Source organism: Pipra filicauda, unplaced genomic scaffold (genome assembly GCF_003945595.2).
Source record: "Pipra filicauda isolate LSUMZ 115617 unplaced genomic scaffold, ASM394559v2 scaffold6_size6359152_pilon, whole genome shotgun sequence".
NCBI lineage: Eukaryota > Metazoa > Chordata > Aves > Passeriformes > Pipridae > Pipra > Pipra filicauda.
This window is the reverse complement of record NW_024104865.1, coordinates 910,135-934,284: the sequence shown is the minus strand read 5'-3', so window position 1 is coordinate 934,284 and position 24,150 is coordinate 910,135. Positions and strand designations below refer to the sequence as shown.

At 40.1% G+C, this 24,150-nt stretch overlaps 1 protein-coding gene across 2 annotated transcripts in view; it reads right to left on the bottom strand.

Annotated features, from left to right (window-relative positions):
• The window catches only part of RAD51B (RAD51 paralog B), a 384,808-nt gene that overhangs the window by 116,279 nt on the left and 244,379 nt on the right, over window positions 1–24,150 (bottom strand). For both annotated transcript variants that reach the window (XM_027716978.2, XM_027716982.2), the window contains one exon: window positions 11,859–11,937. In XM_027716978.2, the coding sequence (XP_027572779.2) occupies window positions 11,859–11,937 (79 nt within the window). The remainder of the gene's footprint in view (window positions 1–11,858; window positions 11,938–24,150) is intronic.

The following is a 24,150-nucleotide window of genomic DNA, read 5'->3' as shown; positions in this document are numbered from 1 at the left end:
GAAACTTTCATGATGGCAAGGGGTATCTTTAAATCTTAACCTGAACTTAGCTGATGACACAATCATTGCCTGAGTCATCTGAAAATCTGAAACAATGGCTCTGAGCACGGTAAACTTAGTCATTAATCTGACAGTGTGTCAGCCTCATGACTTAAAGGATGAGGAGAGGGATGGCAGGGATTCTGCCACTTCAGCAGGCAGCACTCCATGGGTGGAGCAAGAGCAGAAAAGTACAGTAAGCCTGACTCAGTCTCTAGCAGAGACTATTCCTGATGTTTCAGCAACATGAGTGAACGTCACACTCAGGACACCCAAAGCCTGTCACATTCAATAAGGAAATGGCATCTCTTACTGCTTCTAATGGTGAGCAACAATGCAGAGGAGGAACCAAATGGCAGAGAAGCAGAAAAGCAGAGGAAACAGGGTTTAAAAACAGGGCTTTAAAACCTCACATGACCTAAATAAATACTAGCACTGATATACCTGATTTGGGGCTGTCATGCAAGGGAAGTCTAGTCTTTAGATAAACAGAGTGTCCACCCTTAACCTCCTGAACTATCAATTTTCGTTTAATACTGCAGAAAGGTTATATTGCAGTGCCCTGTGCTTCCTCACATTTAAAGTTAGGGTAGCCAAGGGCAACAAAGACTCCTTCCTCTCCAGCCTGATAGCAGAGCTCTTCCTTCCTTTTGTTCACATGAAGAACAAACACTGAGTTGAACAATAACAGTGGATGCTTCATTATGATGCTCTCCTGGGCACCCAGCCTTGGTTAGCATTATCTTACCACTTGGTTTTGTTTTGAAGGAAACCCTGAATGGACCTTTCAATAGCTGGTGTTTCAAGATCAACATTACCTCTACTTCCTCTGTTTTCAAGTTTCCTTATTTTACCAACAATATGTGGCACTATGAAAAAAAAAAAAGACATCCCAACGAACCGAGACTTGCCAGTCTGAGGCAAGCAGTAACAGAAGACCAATTAAAACTAGCTTTCTCTGAACCAGTTAAGCTACTGATTCTGAGCACTATGAAAAAACCCCCACCAAACCAAGAACAAAGAAACCCAAAACAACTTAATCCTTGGCAACTATTAAAGGAAGTGCACATGAGGAACACAGTTTAGGCCTGGAATATACTTTATTTGAAAACATCCAGGCATCTGTTCACACTTCCTGAAACCAACGTCAGCAGCAGACCACTCTCTGTCACATCTCCTACTTTATGGTCAAAAAGGCCTTTAGTTAAATTTGACAAAATCCATACCCTCTGATCTGGTACAGAGAGGTAGTTATCCCAGTTTACCACAGTTATCATTTGTGCATTCCTGCAGACTTTTACTCTTCTTGGACAAGTAATTGTTTTGGACAAGTTTACTACATTATCTCTCACTTTTCACACTTTGTTCACACAGGCGGACAAATTCAATGTCAGGTTGACAAGTCTGTAGCTCCCTAGATTCTCCTTCTGGCTATTCTTATAGATGGGTGTCACATTTACCAATTCCCAATCACCTTTGACCTCCCCTGTCGACCAGGACTGCTGGTAAAGGATTGAAAGTGTCTCTCTTGGCACTTGAATCCCATCAGGCACCATGGACTTGCGCAGGTCTAAGTTGGATAGCAGTTTGCTGACCATCTCCTTCTGGAGTATGGAGGCAAAAGCTGTTTCAGTCATGAGTGGGAAGAGGAGCAATTTGGGGCAGATAGCTTCATTCTCAGTCAAAGTTCTTTTTCTGCCTTGAGTTTGCAGATTCAGTTTATGTGCTAAAGTTTCCTGTGCCTTTGAGTGATACAGCAGAAAGTGGTGTCGTTCCCCAGACAGCAGGGACCAGCTTGAGAGACACCCTTCTCCCTGTGTGTTCAGATGTGACAGCGGAATGTAGTTCATTCTACACTGGAGAAAACTGGATTTGCTCTGATTTCTGTCCATCACTTAGGAACCTTTCCTAGGGCACGACAAGTCCTTCTAATGAAAATCAAACAGTGCCTTGGGTGTCTGCCTGTCCTTGCTACTGCTACTGTAGGTTGGAGACTATGGGTCAGTTGTGTGACCACTCATTTCCCAGTTCAGCCTAACACACATCTGAGGGGAGAAAAGGGGAGAAAATGTGTTTTTCAAGGAAAATAAAGTATTCTGGATGAATAAAAGTCACCTATGTTAAACTCCAATAAAGTTCTAATGAGTATTACTCAGCTGGAAGGACTGAAGTGATGAAGCAAGGCAGTGAAGTTCTGGGGAAGGAGGGCTGAAATGCAAAGAAGAAACAACATACCTTTGAACTCTGCTGTGTGCACCATGAGGTCCTGACTCTGTATCAAATATGAAGGTGGCTAGGATCATATTACAGGACTATCAAAGCTATGCTTTAACCATCCTGATTTAGCGGTTTTGGCTTTTGCTACCACATTAGAATACATTGGCTTGATTTTCAAAGGTAACAAGCACCTACAGCTCCCACTGCCTTTGGTGACAGCTGCAGCTCTAAAAATCAGTTTAAGATAGTTTGCATATTCAGAAGAAATGAAGGAAAATAAAAGTCTATTGTGTGGAATAGAGGAGTTTAAACACTGTTGATTGGTTATATATGAGTCCCATTCCTTTTCAAATGAATTTCACTTCATGTTTTGTTTGGTTTTCCTGTTGATGCATCCTGCACCCTCCAGTGCTAAGCTGGTGGGATCCCACATACTTTTCCTGGCATGTGGTGTTTAAAATAAGAGACCTCAGCAATCGGATATCCTCAGCATTTCCAGCTATTGAACACAATCATGAGTGTTGTGATCCAATTTCAGAGCAGAAGAGGAAAGATATACAGTAATATTCTCCCTGCGCTGGTATGGGGCAGACAAAAGAAAACTAGGCAAACAGGATGTTCTGCTCCTCTGTGAACTTCAGCAAATGCCTTGGCAGATAGGATATGGTCTACAGACTCACAGCTGCAATGTAGGTGCCTGGCTGCCCAATACCTTGCTTTAGGTAATTCACTCACAGCATAATATGGCAAGAAGTAAAAGATGTAGTGTGCAGTTCCCACCTGACATGCCTCAAGCTGAAGTCCTTCATTAAGCATATGCAGCCTGAAGGAGGAATGGGATGTTTTCTATATGCTACTAAGCAAGAATATCCTTCCTAAATTCACTCAGAAATCTTTAGGAGTGCAATACTTGATGTTCACAACTTTGGATATCAGCCTACTTATTCTAAGCCTATTCACTGAGTAGTAAGACATATCTCAGCCAAGGTCTCCACAACATCATATAGCACTCTATTCGGCCTACTTGATAGCACTCCAACATTCCCCAACATTTTCTAGAAACATCACTCCTCACATCTCTGCTGTTACTTCTGGAAAGTGCACCTTCACAGGGCATTGGACTGTATGGGAGATGGTTTCTGTAATGGAAAAACTAGGAAGTTTAAATGAAAATGACATTCAGTGGACAATAAAGCAAAATCTTTTCAACAACATCTCTTGTTGAACTGTTAATTGTAATATCATTTACCTTTGCTTCCTCTGCACCCCTGCAGTTATACATGTGCTGCCTTGCCTCCACTGAAGCCTAAGGCAGACCCTCTAGGGTTATTCAGGTGGCAAATCAAGGAACAGCCAGGCTCCAGCAAACTGCTGACTAAAGTTGTTGCCTCTTTCATCTCTATAATCCCTGTTTTAACTCAATCTGGCCCTGAAATTTAATCTCACAAATTTTTCAGGGGTCTTCACAGAACTGAATGGCAAAGGACGAGATTCTGGTTTAATTACAATGTAAGCATTGAGGAGCAGTGCTAAAGTTCAAAGGAACATTGCAGAAAATACTTCACAGCAATAGCCCAATATTATTAATTTTAGGGAATGACTGTAAAGAAAAAAAGCTTTTGAAGTAAACTGTTTGCTGAGAGAGTTTATCATGTCTGTTTCTATTAAAGTGCTATATATTCCTATTCCATGTTATCAAGACAGACTTAAGGTTATATGAGAAGATCATTTAAATCTGTGATTACTCCAGTTTCAAAGACAGGGCAAGTCAACATGTCAGATACAGAGATACCTGAGGTTGTTCTGCATGTGTTAATTCTAGAAACAGAGAAAGTTTCAAAGAAAACAGTACTGGGGCCAAAGCAGTGGAAGCCCTATTTGTAAAGCATTATCCCTGTGCTAGTACATTCCCCCTCAGGCAAAGTTTTCTAGTTTAGATGAAGTGTTATTCAAATGTGCTTGTCTACGAAGAATTGCACTCTGGAGACTTCCTGGTTTAAACCGTAGGCAACTGTAGGATCTCCACAGCACTCTCCCCCCCCAGCACATGGAACAATAAAAAGTCCAGCATTTCTCTTTGGTGAACAGGCTGTACAGTCAGAGATTTTATAAGATTTTAACATGGAGAATACATGAATTCGTACAGCTAAAGAAAAGTTGCATGTATTACCAAGGTTAAGTCATTTGGGTCATAGTCCTCTATTGTTAATTATCATTTCACAAGATTAAATGACAGTAGTGATGGCTTCACCAAATGTGTTAGTGGTGAAGCCAGAGCAGACATAACTTTTGAGGATAACAAAAGAAATCCAGTCGTGCCTATGCGAGAAAGGAATAAATCACAGCGAGACCTAATTGCCTTTCACTTTCATAAGCTGCACACAAAAGCACGAGACTTTACTCTGGCTGAAAAACATGTTTTTGAACAGATTTTTTTTTGGCTTCCTACTCATGACTGTGTTCATTTAAGAACATTAAGTCCATTTTAGGTACATTTGACCTTATTCTACAAATCTGTAGCTTGAAAAATGTAACAGCTACATTAAATCCAGGCAATTACTGGTAGAGACTTGGTATTTTATTACAATGTTCAGTTCCCAGAACAATATATTGCCACAAATCACAGATACTACCCCTAATCAACAGACAATTTCAGTCCTTATGTTAAAAGCCTTTTAGAAAAAAGGCCATTTGCTTTAGCACTATGCTGAAAACCCAGGGGAGCAACCCACTTTGATCAGGAATTCATTAGAGAGCCTGGTAAGGAGATTTCTCTGAAGTGAGATCATTTTGTCCCAGAAAGCCTATGCCAGCCTTGAAAAGAGGGGAACAGATTTACACTCTTCAGCTCATTGTTTTAACAACACTGGATTAAAAGAAATTAGTTTTGTTTCACATTTGTGTAAATGAGAACAGATTTGACCCACTGCCTGCACTAAGGTGTTTTGCATATTACACTTAGTAGAACTTCAGACAAATGAAATGCTGGCACTTCAGTTGCACTCTAGCAAAGCATTTAGGGACATGTTTGGCTTTCAGTGCAAGGCAGCAGTACTGCGTCTTCAGTATCTCTACAAGCATCTTCAAAAATAAGCAGATAATTCAAGACATTGTGCTAAACTGGATTTATCCAGCATAATACCCAGTCACAAGTTAAGCTCACAGTAAAAAGTATGGCCAGAAACTTTACTAATCTGCTATCTACTAGGCTACTATATGAAAGTTCATGTTTGCAGACAGAAGCATTTAATTTTATTGAAATGGTAGTTTATTTTGTTTCTACTGGATCTAAACCCAAGATGCCTCTAGTTCTCCTTCACCGGTAAAATATTTTCGTTTCCCCTCTCTAACATTTTTAGTTGGTTTTGCATCTGTGCTTTGTTTCTTTGACCTCCTTCATTTGATAGCCATGAGTTTGGCTACTCCAGCAAGGCTTTGCCAATGCTGCTGCAGAGCAGTAGAGCAGTTCCCACACAGCCATCTAGTGAGGACACCCTCACTCAAGCAAACACCATTCCTGGGTCAGGTTTAGTAATCCATTCCTCAAAATGCCATGAATTGCCCAAACAAAAGGATGTTTTCATTGATGTCAGCTACATCTGTACAGGAGATGTTGTTGGCATTGGGACGATAGTTTTATATTTTTCACATGCCTTACTGCCTGGATAGACCTAACCTGACTGATAGTGCTTTTTTGCTCTCATCATTACTAACCTGTTAGAAATAGCATGAGACTTTCAGTGTCCTGTGGGGAATACAGCAAAAACGGTTTCACCCTACAGAGATCCTAACAATGATCAGTTCATCTTTATGCCTCCAATAGAGCTGGAAATCACCAGTGGCACTGCAAATCTGTTACCATCTCAATAGCAATGCACAACTCTATTCCCATTAATCTGTCTTCCACCCATTCGCACATCAAGTACAACCCTGTTTCATTTTACAGATTATATCCATGTTGCTTCAGACAAAGGTCACTTTATAGTTACAGTTCTTCAATTGAATAAAAGCTTTTGATGCAGTAAATAATTGTCTTTTACTGTTCAAACCCACACAATACAATACAAATAATGCTGCCCTTTCTTTCAGAATTCCCTTTCTACCTCACTACTCGATTCTTTACAAAATAAAATGAGGCACTTTTCACTTGCTTCAGTCACATAAATTAGTTATAGTACTTTGGAGACAGTTTGCCGTGCTGCACTACAAACCCAGACCCTATGCTATTTTGAGATTGAAATGAGCCTCTTTCATTACTTTAGGGACAAATGAAATTAATGTACCAAGGTTTCCCTAGATTTAGCTGCTACTACAACTTTTCCCTTAGTACTCTGAAACCTAGGACACTCTCTGCCAAGTGCCACATTCTTTTGTTTCTACTTATCAGAAGTTACCTGTCTCAATAAGACATTACATGCAAGTGAGCACGTTTGTGTTAAGACAGATTGTGTGCAGTGGAAAAGAGGGCAGGAGAAAGGGTGGAATAATCAACTAACTAATCATCCCATCTTGTGGCACAAAACCTAAACTCTTCCCTTTAGCAATACAAAGTATTCTGTCCTTTCTTTGAGTAGTGAGGAGAGCCAGTCAGCATGACACACAGAAGTTTTGAGGTTATATTTACAGAGTTATAACTTTCTTTCAAAAGGAAGAGTAAAATATAGCATAGCATAGAGAAATCACAATGCCAAGTAGACTCATGAAAAATAGCAACCATCTGATAGCAACAGAGCTTTATTTAGCATTGAAGGTCATGAGAAGAACTGAGGCTAAAAGCTGAAGGCAGACAAATTCTAATCTGAAATACAGAACAAGTGTTTAGCAGCAAGGTAGCTAAAACTTGAAAACACGATCAAGGCAAACCAGGTACTCGCATGTCTTCAAACAAAAGTGAATACCTTTCTAAAAGACACAATTCAGTGTAATCTAAGTTACCAGGTACCTGAAAGAAACATGTATGATATATGGGAGGTCAGTTTGGATGAATTGCTAATTCTACCTATCTTTAAACCCTATGAAAATAAATCATTACTCAAAAGCAAGTCCTAGCTCACTAATATAATTTGCCTTACATTTTCAGTGCTTCTGAGTTTTTTCAGTGAAGAGCAATGTTAATCACTTAGTTAAAGCATTCAGTTAAAAATCCCACTAGAGTCTGAAGTTGGCAAGCAGCCACCGTGTTCCCTGTCTTCTTTCACAACACCATCCTCTTGGTAACAGAAGGCATTTACTTAAATAAGATGGAATGAGATTTCCACAAACAGCAGAGTTATCAGCTGCTAATAGCTAGGCTTGTTGCTTGCTTGTATTTATACCCCAGAACACTGCTGCTTCAAAAGCTAGACTCAGATAATCACCTACAGAATACAGATTAAAACTGACATCAGTTTATTCAGCCTATGTTTTTTGCATATGTGTGTGCAAGGTTAAGTGGCATCTTCTAGTTCAGCTGACCTAACCCTGCACGTGCTACATACAGGTGTTGCTGACAGCAACTTCAAGAAAACTACAACCAGGCAAGAACAGCTCAGAATCTCTTCTGACTGATACACTAGGAACAGAATTACCAGCTAATCATTTCCAATCAAATCAGAAATTATATCACTGCCAACGAGAAAAATCATTTTATGACTTGCACTCTTAAGCAACCTGTAGCTTTTTTATTGTTATTTTTCTTTTTAACAATATAACTGCACTCACTTTAACTGGTATATTGAAATAGGGAAGCAACAGCAAGTCCTTAAACAGCATACACAAGTTGACAGTTAAACTTTGAATATTTTGCAGTGCTTAGATCCAGGCTTCTGCCTCTTTGTCTGCTGGCAGACTGGATTCTGCACTCACAATTAGGTTCATTACAGAGTGTCACTGTACAGCATGGCAGTACATGACATGACATTGTATTGCAATGTAAAGGCAATTGAGGGATATTTTTGGGTTTGCAGTCCACTCCTTCCACAGCACAGAGCATACTGAAGCAACTAAAGGAGGAAACTCTAGAGTTTCCTTGCTAAATCTCTGACTGTCCAATCTTGCTTTTGAATCATCAAATTTAATTTCTTTAGTCTGAACGTGGAATTAAAGAGTGAGTGAGTAAATGGATTCTCTTCATCCCTGAACACTTAAAGTTTATGAAAGCAAAGAATTTTTCTCCATGGCACCCTTGGGCAGCCTGGAGATCTCCTCTGACAATAAAAGAGAAGCAGTTCTGCCTTCACTAGGGTCTCCTCCAAAAACTTCTGTGCTTGCAGAGGCCATTAGATGCAAAGATACCAGGGAAACAGAACAGCGATTTACATTGACAAAGAGGATTTTGATACACTCCTCCAAATGGGGCAGCATTACCATCTTAATAGCCTTTTGCTCTCAGCCCTCTTCCTGAGGACGCTGGAGATTTTTGCGAATGGAGAACAGTTCCGCTTCTCATTTTAACTGCAACAATAGCAGAAGGGCTCCTTAAACTGCATCAAATAGCAGTCTGCGAAATCCCTAACTAGCCACACTGCCTCTCCTGCCGTTTTATTATCCTCCAGTCCACAGAACAAAGAGGGAGGGAGCTACTCCTCTTTTTTTTTTTTTTTAGCCTATTCCACACATCCTAATCCCTCAGAGGTGGCAATGGAAATTGCCTGTGGAACTGTTAAATCACACTTTCACTTTGTCTTTCATTCCCCATTCACCCTCGCTAATCAAGGAGCTTCCAGCCACATTTTCCGATATCAATTTGTTTATGGCCTATTGGTTAATGGTCCCGGGATGGGACCCCCTGAGTAAAAAGAAAGAATCCTGGGCACTTCAGCCAGCTGCTGCTTCTCACCAGTTCCCACACCCATCCACTTGTTCTCATCAGCCACACTGAATGTGCTCACCTCCTGACACCAACTGAATTAAACAACAAAGCCTGAATGGGAGAGTTGCATTTGCAGTCAGGCTGTGGGATAGATTCCACTTACTAGTGCTACATGATGTCTCTTAAGCAGCAACACAGAGATACTCCATCACCAGCTGATCCATGGCCAGTTACCTTGCTCTCATCTTACCTTGTATCCAGCTTCCCTTTGGAAAGAAGCACCAACTACAACTCCCAGGAAAACTCTAGCTTCTCTTGCATAAGGCAGCCTGGTGCCACTTTCTGCATCTAATCCAAACCAGCCATTTCCTGGTGATTTGCTCACTTCCTCTTTCCACAGAAATAATGATCACTGAAATGTGGGATGAGAGCATGCAATATTTACTTTGCACAGGTCAGGGAGATGGCTTACATGTAAGTGCTTAGAAGTTTCTTCTAAAACACTTGAGGCACATTATCAGGGGAATCATGCCCTTCCTTGCTACCCGTGTTGGAGAAAAATATTTGAAGTAGAAACATAATGGTGTAGTCAATGTAATGGCTCGGGCCCGGGCACGGAAAGGAGCGGGAGAGTGGGAGCTTCGCCTGTGTGGACAGTGCCATCGTGGGAGATGAGAGGGGGAGCCCCGGAACACACAGAAGAGAAGGACAACTCTAAACCCGGGCAGATGGAGCTCGTTCAGCCCTGTAAGGCCACCTATCTAAGAGAAGGTCACTCTAATTAAACCTACATCCTGAGGACCTCGCTGCCACCGTCCAAGCTCGCTCGGCCCCGGCAGATGAACCTTAGGATTAAAGAGTGGGCTCAGTTCAGCGCACACTGTGTCTCACCTAAAAAATCCACTGCGCAGGCTCGAAGGCCTTACCCGCATTTGCAAAGCCCTGTATCACCAGCGTGTTTGTAGCAAACATGGGTAGAGACCTTTCCCAAATCTTTGTTTGCGAAGACTGGCCATGACGATGATACGAGTCAACGTAACAAAAGGCTCGCACGAAGACAAGCTTCTAGCTGCCTTCCAAAATGTACAAAGAATGCCTGATATTGAGATATCATTTATTTAAAGAAATCCAAACTGGTATCTCACCTGTTTTTAGAAAAATGGCAAATGATGTTTTAAATTTACACCCCAGAAACATACAGATATAGGGAAATCAGCAATTGCCACACTCCTAATACAGTGATACCCTTCTATCAGAAAGTGCTGTTCCATCATCATTAAGTGTAAACAGGCCCATTTGTTCTTTAAAGGTAGGGTTCAGTCCTGGGAAAGCTATATTCATGGCCCACAGAAAAGAACTGAAAAAATAAACATCCTCTCTGAACAAATGCTCTCTGTTTCTGAAATGGGAAAACTTTCTTTCCCAAAGTTTCACTACATTAGTGCCTGAGGACAGAGCAGGAAACTGATTTTTTTTATAATAACCAGAAACATCTATGTAACCCAGAAGACATCCAAGATAGAAAAGTAGCTTATCTTCAGCCCTACACTGAAACAAAACATGTCAAGACCAACTCTTGCAAGTAACCTCAGTTTAAACTAATAAAATTTTTTTCTAGTTCCAATAGACTTTTACAATTACTGGTACCAAATAAGGCAGATCAAATACCCAAAATGCTATCTAATAATACACTGAATATAGTATCTAAAGGCTTAGAAACACTGGATGGACCCCTGTCCCCATTATCATCATGTAGATGTATCAAATGGAAGCAAAAACACACCACAAAACATTTTTATTTCTTTTGTTTTCTGACATTTTGCATCACCTGAGATGTAAGCACATTGAGTCATTAGGAAATATAAATGTCATTGGTATGGTACGGCCTGTTTGAAGGTGAGAAACACGCAATCAGAAAGAACTGTTCACATCCCTTAAAATGTCCCTAGTCACTCATGGGATCAGTGATTCCCAATCACCGGAACCTGAGAAACAGCTATACTGACTCTTCTTACCGCCATGGCTGCATATCACACTGTCTCTTCTGAGCAAAAGCTGACAGGCACTGACTAGTTTTATTTAGTCTGTAAAACTGACGCAGCGATAAGGAGCCAGGCTGCGTATCAACAGACAGCAACTCAACAAAATTGGTCTATGAATGTCTGTCAAAAAGTAAGGATGTTTACTGGGATAAATGGGGAAAAGAAGGGAAGAGCTGAACTTTCTTTGCTGTGGTCTGAAAGTACATGATTTAGGATATGGTCACAAGGAATCCTAGTTCCCTGCCATCATGGTGGTAATATCCAGCTTTTCAGTATACTACCTCATATCCCAGAGAATCTGAGGGTTATTTAAGACCATGGGGCATTAGCGTTAAAATGATCACAAATACAGAAAACAGATATTAATTTCCTGTATTTTTACTGATGTCAAGCCACTTGCTAAAGAAGAGACATTTATTAGAGCAGGTTATTAATGACAGATGGGTACGTTTTTCCTGAAGAAATCTATCCCATAGGACCAATGTTACCAGAACCATTTCACTTTACCTTGAAGGAAAACAGGGAGCCTTGATTAATAATTCCAGGGCCCATTCCTAGATCCATGGCAATATAGAAAAACTAATTTAGTGTAATCCAAGACAAATCAGTAAATGCAGCACAAGGCTGCCCTCGTCAACCAGGCTGTTTAAATGCGTGGGGCTTTAATTAGTCATAAATAGCACCATTTTCAACAATAGTTGCTGTTATCTACATTCAGTCTGCTTAAAATACTAATTGAAAAGGCAAAACAACCAATGCTCTCGTCTTACCCTGAAGAACCAAGCCTGATTTCTCAATGGTGTAGAAAAAAGCGGAGAATGGAGAAACAGGTGATTTAGCGACCAGGAGCTGCAAAGCAAACATAACATATAAGCACACGTATTTATAACACACTGATCAAAGCTGAAATCTGTAAAACAATCTCACCAAATTTAACTTCCAGAAGTAGTAAAGCATACTTCAGAAATAATATGGTAGTTATTGATCTAGCTCTGTCACTTCTAAGTAATTGAGGTCTTCTCATACACATATATAGACCATACTACAATTTTAAAAGGACCCACAGGTCTTAAAAAAACACTGCTGTGAAAGCAGTAAGTTTTGCTTGTCTTACTGACATCCTGTTAAGCTTAATCATTCCTGCTGGTTCAGGCTGTTGCACTCAGAGACAATTTTGAGCAAAACTGCTACTGCCACTGTGTACGACAATTTTTAATTGCCATTAGCCATTCCACAGATATGCTCCCTTGGCTTCTCAAAGAACTCCACCCATTAACTTCCTCCACACCCTGGAAGCAACATGTCCACCCATGGGTCACCACACTAGGGATGGTAATATGCCATTGCAAGTATCTGGATGTCCTCTTTTGCAAAAGGAGTATTGACCAAGCAAAGCTTTATCCAAGGATTGTGTCTTTGGAATATCAAAACAGGAACTGGAATTCCCTCGCAGTGTATAACACAATTGAATTTAGCTTGGCATTAGGGTGTGATGGCCATTCACCATCAGGTCAGAAATATCCCAGGCTCCCTGGCTCCACTACAGAAGAACCATCCTCTGTGGAAGATAAACTGCAGCAGAGCTCTGGAGACAAAGAAATGGGCTTGTTGGCAGGGTAGGGAATGTGGGACCTGCAGGTGGCAAACTCAAACAAATGTGCCAGGCTTTATTGCTTGGCTGTTTGATTTTTGCTCATTGCCAAGGACTGCTCTCTCACAGGTTGCCTCAAAATAATCCCCATTCTGTTACATGAACCTACATGAAAGTGACATTTTAATGACAGATTTAACACATTCTGCCCAGAGCGTGATCAGCACAAACACTGATCTGCTGGTGCTTGTGTGGCCCTGCAAAAGCTGCTGGCAGCAGTGGCTGAAGCACAGAATGTGCTGTTGCTTTGCCTCTGGTGCAGAGCTGCTGAACAAACCTGAAACATGGTTCTTGCTCATCTCTTCAACAGCTAGAAAAGGACAATGTCTGGAAACCAGCCCTCCCAGCAGTGGCCATGTACTCTGGGAGATCGTTCCTGCCTTCCTGGCCTGAGGACATGGTTTGGGTAGACAGTTTCCCTTCAGCTCATGCTGACATTCAGCAGGGATCCGAAGAGATCCTCTCAGTAGAGCCTCTGCTGAGGACACAGAGCTGACCCTTTGACTTTCTTTCAGTGCACTGATTTCATCTACCCCATCTGTGAGGCTTGTTGAGCAGCATGCTGTGGAACCATCAAACACCTCAGTCTTCTTTGAATATGAAAAATAAAGGCAGGTATGTGAAGACCACAAATACAGCCAAAAAACATCAGACCAGTCCAAATGTCAGTGTTTTCCTTTCAGCCATATGAAGGTGGTAAAACCACCTCAGGAGGCAATACAAACTTTGTGAATACCCCAAATAGGAAAACTGTGGTTGCATTTTCCCCTCTTCCATGTTAATTACCATTCTCTCTGGGATGATCTTCTGGAGAAAAGGGCACATCATATCCCACATCCCTGATGCACCCCCACAAAACCCAAATTCTCTTGCCTGTCATTATCCCCAGAGCCAGCACTTCCCAATAGCACAGCAGGAGGGGGACCGCCAGGAGGAAAGAAGAGTGAAGTTGAGTGGCTCCAGGGGCTTTGCACACTCCCTCACCTCTGAGAACATGAGGGGGAGGATGGGTGGAAAAACTGTGCAAACACTCAGGTAGAACCTCCCACAACAGCTGGATGTTTAATTGGAAATATGCGAAGCGAAACAGTTACAAATCTTTTGTCTAAGGTCAAATTTTTGGCATTCCATGCACTTCTATGCACATAAATACTAACCTATATGTGCACTAGGCACACAGAGGTTACACATGCACATGGATAGACATTCAAATAACCATATGTATATTGTGTTGCTGCATTTTTATGCAGTTACAATATGTACATAACTAAGTATAGCAATGAAAAAATATAATAAATCACATTATTTCAGTAGCACATCATAGGGTTCCTCTCAAAGGCTGCTGCCTTTCACAGATGCACAGCTACATCTGAGGCTCTGAATTAGCTTCCTTCTTAGTGAAACAGGAACAGCTCAGAATATTCAAAGATATTGCTTTATTTTGAATGTTTGCCTACTGAGAAAAAGAATCTTGAAAGTACGACTGCATATTTCAGAACCAGATAGAGCACATAGAATTCTTTTTTATAACACCAAACTCTACACTAACACAACATTTTTTAAAAAGAAGTAAATATGTATTTAGATTTGTTTTTCAACCAAAGAGAAAAAAACTGTAAAAGGTCATTGCAAACCATCCTCTGGTTGGAACAGACAACACAAAGTAGGTTCTTACATATAGACAAGGAACTCATAAAGCATAGAAGGAAATATATATCAAAAAAAGAAAATTATGTTTTGGAGGCCAGGAAGTGAAGGTAAAAGGAAGAATTACCAAAAATCAAGGTAATGTTGACCCTGGAAAGATCAACAATTTTAATATAAACAACATTAAAAAGGAAATAAAAGTTGAAGTTATCATGAAATGACATTGGATAGTGATTAAATGGATTCTAGATATAACTGAAGAAATAATCAGTTTTCTACAAGTAGGACAATACTGAAAAAGAAGAAGAGGCACATAACGGGAATTATCTATATCACATAGATACAAAAATATCAAATGAATGGAAAGAAAACTCCAGGAGCTTAGCACATTCAGCAGAAAGTAGATAATCTCTACAGGAAAAACACTGCAAGAATCAGCATATGAATCTAGGTTTGATAGCTAGTTTTGTCATGTATCTATGAATTTGAAGAAGATAACATAACTGAGAAGCAGCAAACATAGTCCTCAAAGGGAAGGGAAAAAAAATGTAAACTAGTGAGTTGAGCCCTGCAACCTGATTTGAGTACCATGCAGGGCTTTAGAAGAAATTTTGAAGAGAAGAATAACATCACTTGCATGCAGGACTCAAAGCCATACTAGGTAAATTTGCTGATGACACTAAATTGTGAGGAGCTGTTGACTCCATCGAAGGCAGGGAGGCCCTGAAGAGAGACCTTGAAAAATTGGAGAGATGGGCAATCACCAACCACATGAAGTTCAACAAATGAAAGTGCCAGATTCCACACCTGGGATGGGGCAGCTCTGGATGTTTGTACAGACTGGGGAATGAGATGCTGGAAAGCTGTGCCATCGAAAGGACCTGGGGGTCTTAGTTGATGGCAAGTTGAATATGAGTCAGCAGTGCCCTGGCAGCCAGGAGGGCCAACCCTGTCTTGGGGGGCATCAGGGAAAGCATCGCCAGCCAGTTGAGGGCAAGGATTGTCCCGCTTTGCTCTGCGCTGGGTCAGCCTCACCTTGAATATTGTGTGCAGTTTTGGGTGCCAGAATATGAAAAAGACATAAAGCTATTACAGAGTGTCCAAAGGAGGGCCATGAGGATGGTGAAGGCAAGCTAGATGAGGAGTGGCTGAGATCAGACACTTGGCTTGTTCAGCCCATAGGAGACCTCATTGCGGTCTACAACTTCTTGTAGGGGAAGTGGAAGGGAGGGTATTGATCTCTTCTCTCTGCTGACCTGTGACAGGACCCGAGGGAAAGGCCTGAAGTTGTGTCAGGGAAGGTTTAAGTTGGATATTAGAAAAAGGTTGTTCACCCAGAGGGTGGTTGGGCACTGGAACAGGCTCCCCAGGGAAGCGGTCACAGCACCGAACCTGACAGAGTTCAAGAAGCATTTGAACAATACTTCAGGCCAGGAGTTGGACTTGATGATCCCTGTGAGTCCCTTCCAATGCAGGATATTCTATTATTCTATGAACTAAAGACTTGGAAAATGGGGTAAAACAAAACATGGATGGCATGTCAGACATACCTGACATCCTCCTTTGATTTTTTTTAGCAATCTCATACAAATTTGAACTCATCTCTTTGGATGTTAAAAGCTTTTAACACTGTTAAATGGGAACTGATAATGAAAAAAACAAGCATAGGCATAGAAGCTGTAGGATAAAAAGGGAAACAGTCAGTTATTGAAAAGAAGACACTTCCTGGGTATATTAGTACCTCATCAGATTATTGACCCATAAGGTGATGTTGCCAAGACAACGGCGGATCCAGTTGTACAGTGCACCACCACATACACCTGGCAAAACCAGGGATATGTGGGTGTTTCTGTACAAGCCACCAGCAAGTTTTAATCCGGAAGACCATGTACTGTACAGGTCACTCATGAACTCAAACTGCAAGAGATGTGCTGTATGCTTGTGAGAAGAATGGAGTGTTCATCTGAGATGCCACTAGAAAAAGTTAGCTCAGGGAATCTAGCAAAAACGGAGGTTGACTGTATCTATGTGTGTAAATGAATGGGGAGAGGGGAAATGAGAGAATGGGGCAGGAAAAAAGAAAAATGCTTCTCACACTGGCAACACTGGCAGAAGAACAAACATGCAGCCATGAAGACATTTTGGCTGGAAATTTTAAAGAACATAACCAGTAAAGTGAGATTCTAGTAGAGCATTCAGCTCAAAGAGGCAAAGCTAAAAAAGTTAATCTTTGTCTTTAGGATTCAGATTAAAATATTTATGAAAGGGATATCAAGCAGTGCCTAAGGTGCACTCCACGACCTATTAAGTCTCTCAAGTCCTATATCTTTTATGCTAATAGAACTGACAGAGTTGGAACAAACAAATGTCCTTTGACGGTTCACATGCAACTAAGGATCTTTGTGGTGAATAAACCAAGAAGAAGTTGCTGTTTTTTAAATACGGAATTTGTAATTTAAAATCTTCTCATCTGCTCCTCTCCTTAAGATTCCAAGCAGCCACCTGAGGATATGGAGAACAGGACGGGTCTTCCAGGATACCTCTGAAGCAGACAGCACAGCCAGAATAGGCCTTTCTAAAACTCACGCATATTTAACTATATGTCTTGATTCAATTAACTCCTGGCCAAAAACTGGAGAGAGTACAGAAAGGTATATTATCTGGACACAGATCTGAATCAGAAGTCTTTAATAACAAGCTGAAACACAAACATTTTTCCGCAATCTTACTTTTCAAAAGTTAAGAACCTAAATTTTCAGTCCAACATAAAAGATTTCCTCAATTCCTTTTTTGCTTCCGGAAAAGAAAGGAGAATAGAAGTCCACTAATGTTCTTGATTCATGTAAAGGAATCTACTGCTGTTTCCTAGCCAGATAAGCAAAAGACACATCTTTAGTGATAAGCGCTATTTAATCACAGAATCAAAGATGAAATACAAACCTCACCAGAAATTTTTTCCTATTAACACTTCAGTGCAGTCAAAATTTGCACCAAAAGTAGTACACATTTTGAGATGAGTAAACAGTAATGGTAAATAACAATCTAAAGAAATTAACAGGCATTTTGGTTACAACATTTTTTTTTTAAAATAGTGACATTAACAGAAAATAGACATAGAAAATTAATGAAACAGTACTGAGTCTTTCTAATTCATCCTATCTATGATACTTTTGGAATGCTATCCGTGATCTACCCATGAACTTCTGGAACGGAATGTAAAATCCAGATGCAGTTATTCTTATGCTGCTGTCCCTACAAAATGCGAATGATAGAGATGGATGAGAGAAGTAAAAATCAAGGCAATTTCGAGTTTTGCCAAGTCCTACCTCTACAAAATGTTGAAATCTTAATTTCCTTTCTAGCATCACATTTCCCCATCAAGGAGTTTGCAATAATTATCTATTATTTGACAACAATGGAGAATAAACATTAAAAACTGAAAAATTATTTCTGCCATGAGGCACGTTAAGAATACAAAGGTCCTGTGAAAGAGGAAATATATCACCTTGATGAAAAGTGAATAGAAACTGGGTAGATGCCATTAGATTAGATAAAGAAAGATGAATGAGACACAGGCAGAACAGTTGAGAAACAAAAGGCTTAGAGAGAATTGATGATGACAGCAGAAAAATTGTACATTAAAGTTTGCTTTTTAATTAGGGAAAGCATTTTTATTAACAATTTATTGTTTATAGGCTTTATGGAAGAGATGAATCACAGAAATTGACTGCAGAAGCCCAGCAGAAAATACTAATTATTGGGACAACATCCCCTGTCAATAGCAAGGAAAGTGATGAATTGGAAAATGTATTGGATGACTTTCAGAAGTAGTCTGATCCCAGAAATCAAGCCAATGTCCTACCAAAAAAAAAAAGGAAGATGAAGTAGTCTTGTCTCAAATTAGTTATGAAAATGCCATGATGATAAACTACCAAACAGGGAAATAATAAGATGATTTTGACTGAGCTGTGAGCTCTCACATGATAAAAAAAATATATTTTATCATGGAAAACTAATTATTTCAACAAAACTAATGAACTAAGATATTTCAATGAAATACTTGGGAAAATCAGCTGTATTACCTTTAAATACACCATTTCCATTTAATCTGGAATGACAACCAGTGTCATCCCCATTTTTTTGCAGAGACTATTATATGAAATTGGTTCTTTACAATGACTGAGGAACATGAATAAAGCTATCTGAAGACTCTTTTAAAGTATGTTAGCTTCTTATCAGTGAATAGATTCTTCTTTTTATTTTGTTCTGTGTGAAGTCTTTTCTTACCTTTCCTTTTCTCCTAGACTTACGTTATTCTCATCTGTTGTACTGACGTACACTAAGGACAGAATGAAAAATAAACCCACATTTACAGTCAATACATATTTTGTAATTCAGATCTACAGACTGAATACAAGAGACCCTGTGAAGGGAGTCTGGTTCTCATTATGCTCATGGGCCTTACTGAAACAACAGTGGCTTGCTGGGATATTTCGCTAATTCATATTGTTTTCCTATTGCATAAACAAGCATTGCTAATAGTTGGTGCATTTCAGGAGAACTCTTCAGTTACACCACATTCACTCAGAAGAGCATAGTTGAGAATTGAGAAGGCAGCCTACACCATCAACAGTGTCACTCAACAGGGAAAAGACTATCTCTCAAGGTTTGATTAGACTCATGTACTAATAAAATCAGTGCTAAGCTAAACAAAGCTTTCCCATAGTTGTGCCAAATTGACTGGGTGGACAATCTTCATGCCAGAATTTCCCTTCTTATTGTAGATTAGAAGTATTGTTTTTTCAGCTGCAACAGAACCCAGGAAAAATTCAGTAAGGAAAACATCAAAGTTGATTTTGCATCAGATATCCCAGCAGACTTCATAATTGTTTTTTCTGCCCTCCCTTCTGCTTCTTCTTGGGCCCAGTGTACAGGAATTTGATATATTCTAGAAATTAAAGCAGCAGTCCTTATTCTGCAGATCATTCACTTTTGAGCAGGAGCTGTAACCTAGTTCCCAGGGCCAGCTCTCTTTCTCAATCCCAGAGCTCATGCTGCTTCCAGCCCAGCGGAAAGGTACCCAAGGAGAGAACAAAGAGCTCCCTAATGGGCACTAATGCTGCAGTGGCATCAAGGCTTCTCAAAGCACTATACCAGTTGTTCCCTGCTCACTCTTCACATTGAAGCATCCTTCAGGGCAATGGGATAGCTTTTTACAAGGTAGGAGAAAAATGGTTGTGTTTTCTGCCAAGTCTTACCAAACACTAGTGCCCGTTAGACCTTGGAGCTCTCTGAGGCTTCAGTCTCACAACAGGTTCTGCTTTGACTTGGGAGATAAATGCCCCTTGTTACAGAAACAAAAAGTGACCCTTTTGTTTTGTTGAAAAAAAAAAAAAAGTAGTTTCAGTCTCCTGCAATCATTTACTAAGCTCGCAAGATATACATATAAACAATTTACTGATCACTGACCGCAAATGATTCTTGGGATAACAACATTTTGCTTATACGTGGTACTTAATCTATAGATTTTAAAAAGGCTTTACTAGAGTGGAGAAAAAAATAACCCCATTATGCATTTGCATAAATTGAAGTTGAGAAATTAAATACAGTCCTAAAGATTTTACAGCTGCTATCAGTACCAAAATCCAAATAATATGCTATCAAATCACATTAAAGCAAATCCCTGTAGAGCTTGTTTGACTTTATCGGGGCCCTGTGTTTTCCTATGAAAACAATTATCCCCTGCTTTGTATCTTTGTCCAAATCTGGTTGCAAGGAAAAGCTTTTTATGAAGAAATTTTCCCCTTTCAAGCAGAAGAAAGGTCAGCCACTCGAGCAGTACTGTCTGCACCTGTATGCTTGTCAGTAAGAAAGGTTACAGGCTGGGCAGGCTATGCAATTATTGGGAATAAAGAGGTAAAACAGACAAGTTAAGGGAAAAAAAGATAGACGCAATCATTCTTCAGCCTTCCTAAACATCTAGACCCCACACATGTATTCTCCCTGTTAAAAAAAAAATTAAAAAATCAGTGGATTGAAACAGGGGATGCTTAAGATGTCTTGAGCACTAGAGAGTAAACTATGAGAAGTGGTGTTACAAACATTCCCCAGTACTGGTAGCAGATGTGGAGTCCCTACCACTTTCATACATAAAAAAAAAAAAAAAAAAAAATTAAAACTCAGTCACCATTTGGATTAAAATGATTTCTTAGGAAACTATAATTTAATTTGTGCCATGCACAGCACTTGAGAGATGTGGTTCTCTGAAGTCCAGCTGCTTGAAAGGACTTTCATCAAGGCCAGGTTAATGGGCCACAACTCAATAAAACTCTTTATAGAGCAGTTTAAATGGGTTGTATCTCCCCTTTCCCCACAGGAAAATTCCACCCAAAGGAAACTGTTTAAGAATGAGTTTCCTTTCTACTAATTTAATGAAAAGCAACAATGGCAGCTAGAGACACTTTATGAGAGACATTCCATAAATTCAAAGCAATTAGTGCAGAAAAGTAGGCAAGCAGAGTTTATGTGTACATCCTAGAAATGCCCATTAGCCCACATCTGGAAACAACAGCAAAATGAACAGACTCAAAAGGCAAACTGACCATCCTGCTGTTGTTTCAATCCCTCAAAATGTAGCAGCACATCTGTTTGTTTTTTTTTAGTGCGATGCATACAGATTTCATATATTAAAAAACATTGTTAAGACTGCAAAGCCAAGAATTCCCTATTTCTCATCTTAAGAAAAAGTGAGTGAGGGAGAAATGCAGATGCATTTAAGACATTTTTGCAGGGGAAACAGCAACCATAGGCACTGACTTGAGTAAGAAAATTAATGAAATGAAAGTTGTCAAAAGCCTGAGGGAAAACATGAGATGGATTCAGTATGGGATAAAGAATTGAAAGAAATATCTATGCTGAAATATCAGCATGACACTTACATTAACAAATTTAAATTAATATCAAAGATATTGAGCCTTCTCAGCCAAATTCTGTCAGACTACCTTTGATTATAAGAGTCAGCGCTAGTGGAAAGTAAAGATTCTGAAATATTTAGAACAAATCTCTAGAAATCATGAACCTATGTGATAATAGAAAATTTCAGATAAATCATTTATTGACTTTTTGTTTCATCCTAGCAATAACTTTTAAGGTAAGATCCTATATTCTTTTGGGTAAGCCTAGGCAGATCACTCACCTTTCCTCCTCTGTGCTCCACTCTCAGCAGTGGTTAATCAGCAAAAATTAACTCTATGCCTCTGTATTTCTTATGTGAAATTATTCAGGCTGCTTACATCTCTATCCTACATTCATGTTAAGCATATGTTCCTAATTCAACTACCAGTAGTTCAATTATTTATCCTACAGATTGATCTTAAAGAAGTATCAGGAATTCCTTACATGGCCTTAAAGATGGGGTACACAGTAGTCTTGCCTACAGTGACACAGAATTGTGTGATAACTTGAAAACAAAAAAGTGAGGATTATTTATCCAGTGTCAAGGCTACAAGTGCAAGTGAGGTAGAAGCATTTCATAGTACTTTTTACTTGCATTTTCTGAATCAGCCACTTCATCACAGGCAGACCTGGTCAGGTGATGTTTACTTTCCTAAGAGTAGCCAGTGACTGTGCTTGCACTTTGTGCAACCACAAATTCTTCCCCAATAAGAGATCAACTGAGTTGCTGAGGTAGCAAAGACATGGACAGATGGTTGAAAAGCTGACCTAAAAGCTGACCATCATACAAGGAAGCTGAGATGTGCTAAGATTCTGCTTTTTGACCCCAGACACAACAGGACATTCAGGAGGCAGTACTAGTGTCTGAGTTCCAAACTCTCAATATCTTAAGGATATCAGTGGATACTCTCAATGGCTACAGACAAAACAAGACTTTTTACAACAGAAAAAAAAAATATCTCAGAGCAGTTTGTTAGTGCAGTTCCTCCTATAGTAATGAATAACAGTCACAGGCAATGATTCCAATAAAAATAAACTATCATTGCATGCACATGTGGCTGGGCTTACTCCCACAGGAGACATTTGATACTTGCAAAGGAAAGAAGTGGAAGGAAAACAAACAAAAGAAGGAGATAGAAATGAAAACCAAGAATCCTTTAAGGATAGAAGAGAAACAGGGGAGTGGGCAAGTCCAGGGAAGAGGACTGCAAATCTCAGGCCTGCTATACCTGGCTGGCTTCAGGTCTTTCTTATAAAAGCAATATATATATATATAAAGGACTTTTTCACAGTGCACAATGCCAGGAACTGGGAGCCAGGATTTATGAGTTTTCTTCCTAACTTTGCCACTATTTTATTAAGCAACTATGAAAGTCATATATGGAAATAAGACACCTGTAGCAACTTCACTGTATTAATTTTCTGCCAGGTAGGTACAGCTCCAGAGGTACCTACTTTACCCTATCCAGAGGGTTCAGCAGAGGGATCAATAAGAAACAGCTCTGCTATCTGTTTTCTCAAATATCCAGTGGGGTCAATTCCTCCCCCTCTCATAAAACCAGAAAAAAGGCATGTGTTTTGGCTGTGCCTATCCAGGCAGTTGCTAGCAACAGATGACCAGTCTGGCAAATTGTTTCAGTCTTTGTGGTGTGCCAAACATTGGATTTCAAGTGAGAGAGGTCAGCATGTGATATGTAGCGCCATTCAGACATGGTTTTAGCTGCAGGCACTATAATGAGAAGTTCTGAATATCCTTGGACTGAATAAACACAACTTGAGTGGAAGGAAACCATCAAAACCTCAAATGAGTGTCAAAGACAATCACAGACAACAAAACCAAAACTTTACAAGGTGAACTGCCCTGATGTGTTCCAGAGCAACAACTGTCCTGAATGCAAGAGTGCAAATCCAACAAAACGCTGCTTTTCCTTAACTCTCCTCTCCCAGACTGTGAGCAGACTCCTGAACCTACAAACCCAGAGAGCCTTTTCCGGACTGATGTACATAACTCAACAATAACTTCAGTGGAAGGGAACTGCGCTGCCCAGGCAACCACTGGGTGCCTTCAAGTTTTAATTGGAAAAGAAAATGCAGTGCCAATGTGTATCCAAATTGTGTCTAAACTGCAGCAACATGGCCAGAGAACTACACAAAACTAGGCTGCCTCCAGTATACTTTACTGAAGTCAGACTTTTGGTCAAAGTTCCCCAATGTGAAATACATGGCATGTAGGGCCAATCAGCTCCTTTCAGTTCATGTAACAACAATTCCTATGAAATTCCTCTTCCCAGAAGCGTTTTATGTCTTCTTGCCATTTGCCTTATTCCCTAGTTTGTAAAATTAAATTTGTCATCTTTTCTGTTTCCGAGTCTCTCCTAATTTTCCCAGTGGAGAGTCCTCCATAGGCCAGGAAACTTCACAAGAACTTTGCCACAAAGATTTCCTATGCTATAACACTTTTGAGACCCAAAGCCCTGATAATTGTCCAACGTGAAGGGTAATGCTGGAGAAAATGCTTGTAGCTTTTACTAAGCAGGAAAGCAGCCAGTCAGCCAGAGCATCCTGGTTACCACAATGAAACAGTGCTGGGAAAAGGGATCTGAAGATGGTGCTGTGGCTGGATAAAGTAGTTGAGTAGCATAAACACAGGCTCCCATGGGAATTCTCTTATGTGGCAGCTTTCATTTGGGTTCTGGAAATAAGAAAAAGGCTGAAGGATACAATATTTATTCACGACACATACTGGAACACTGCTTTATCCTCGAGATCATGAGTCCCAAATCATGAAGCCCTCCTAAGGGAGTACCAGT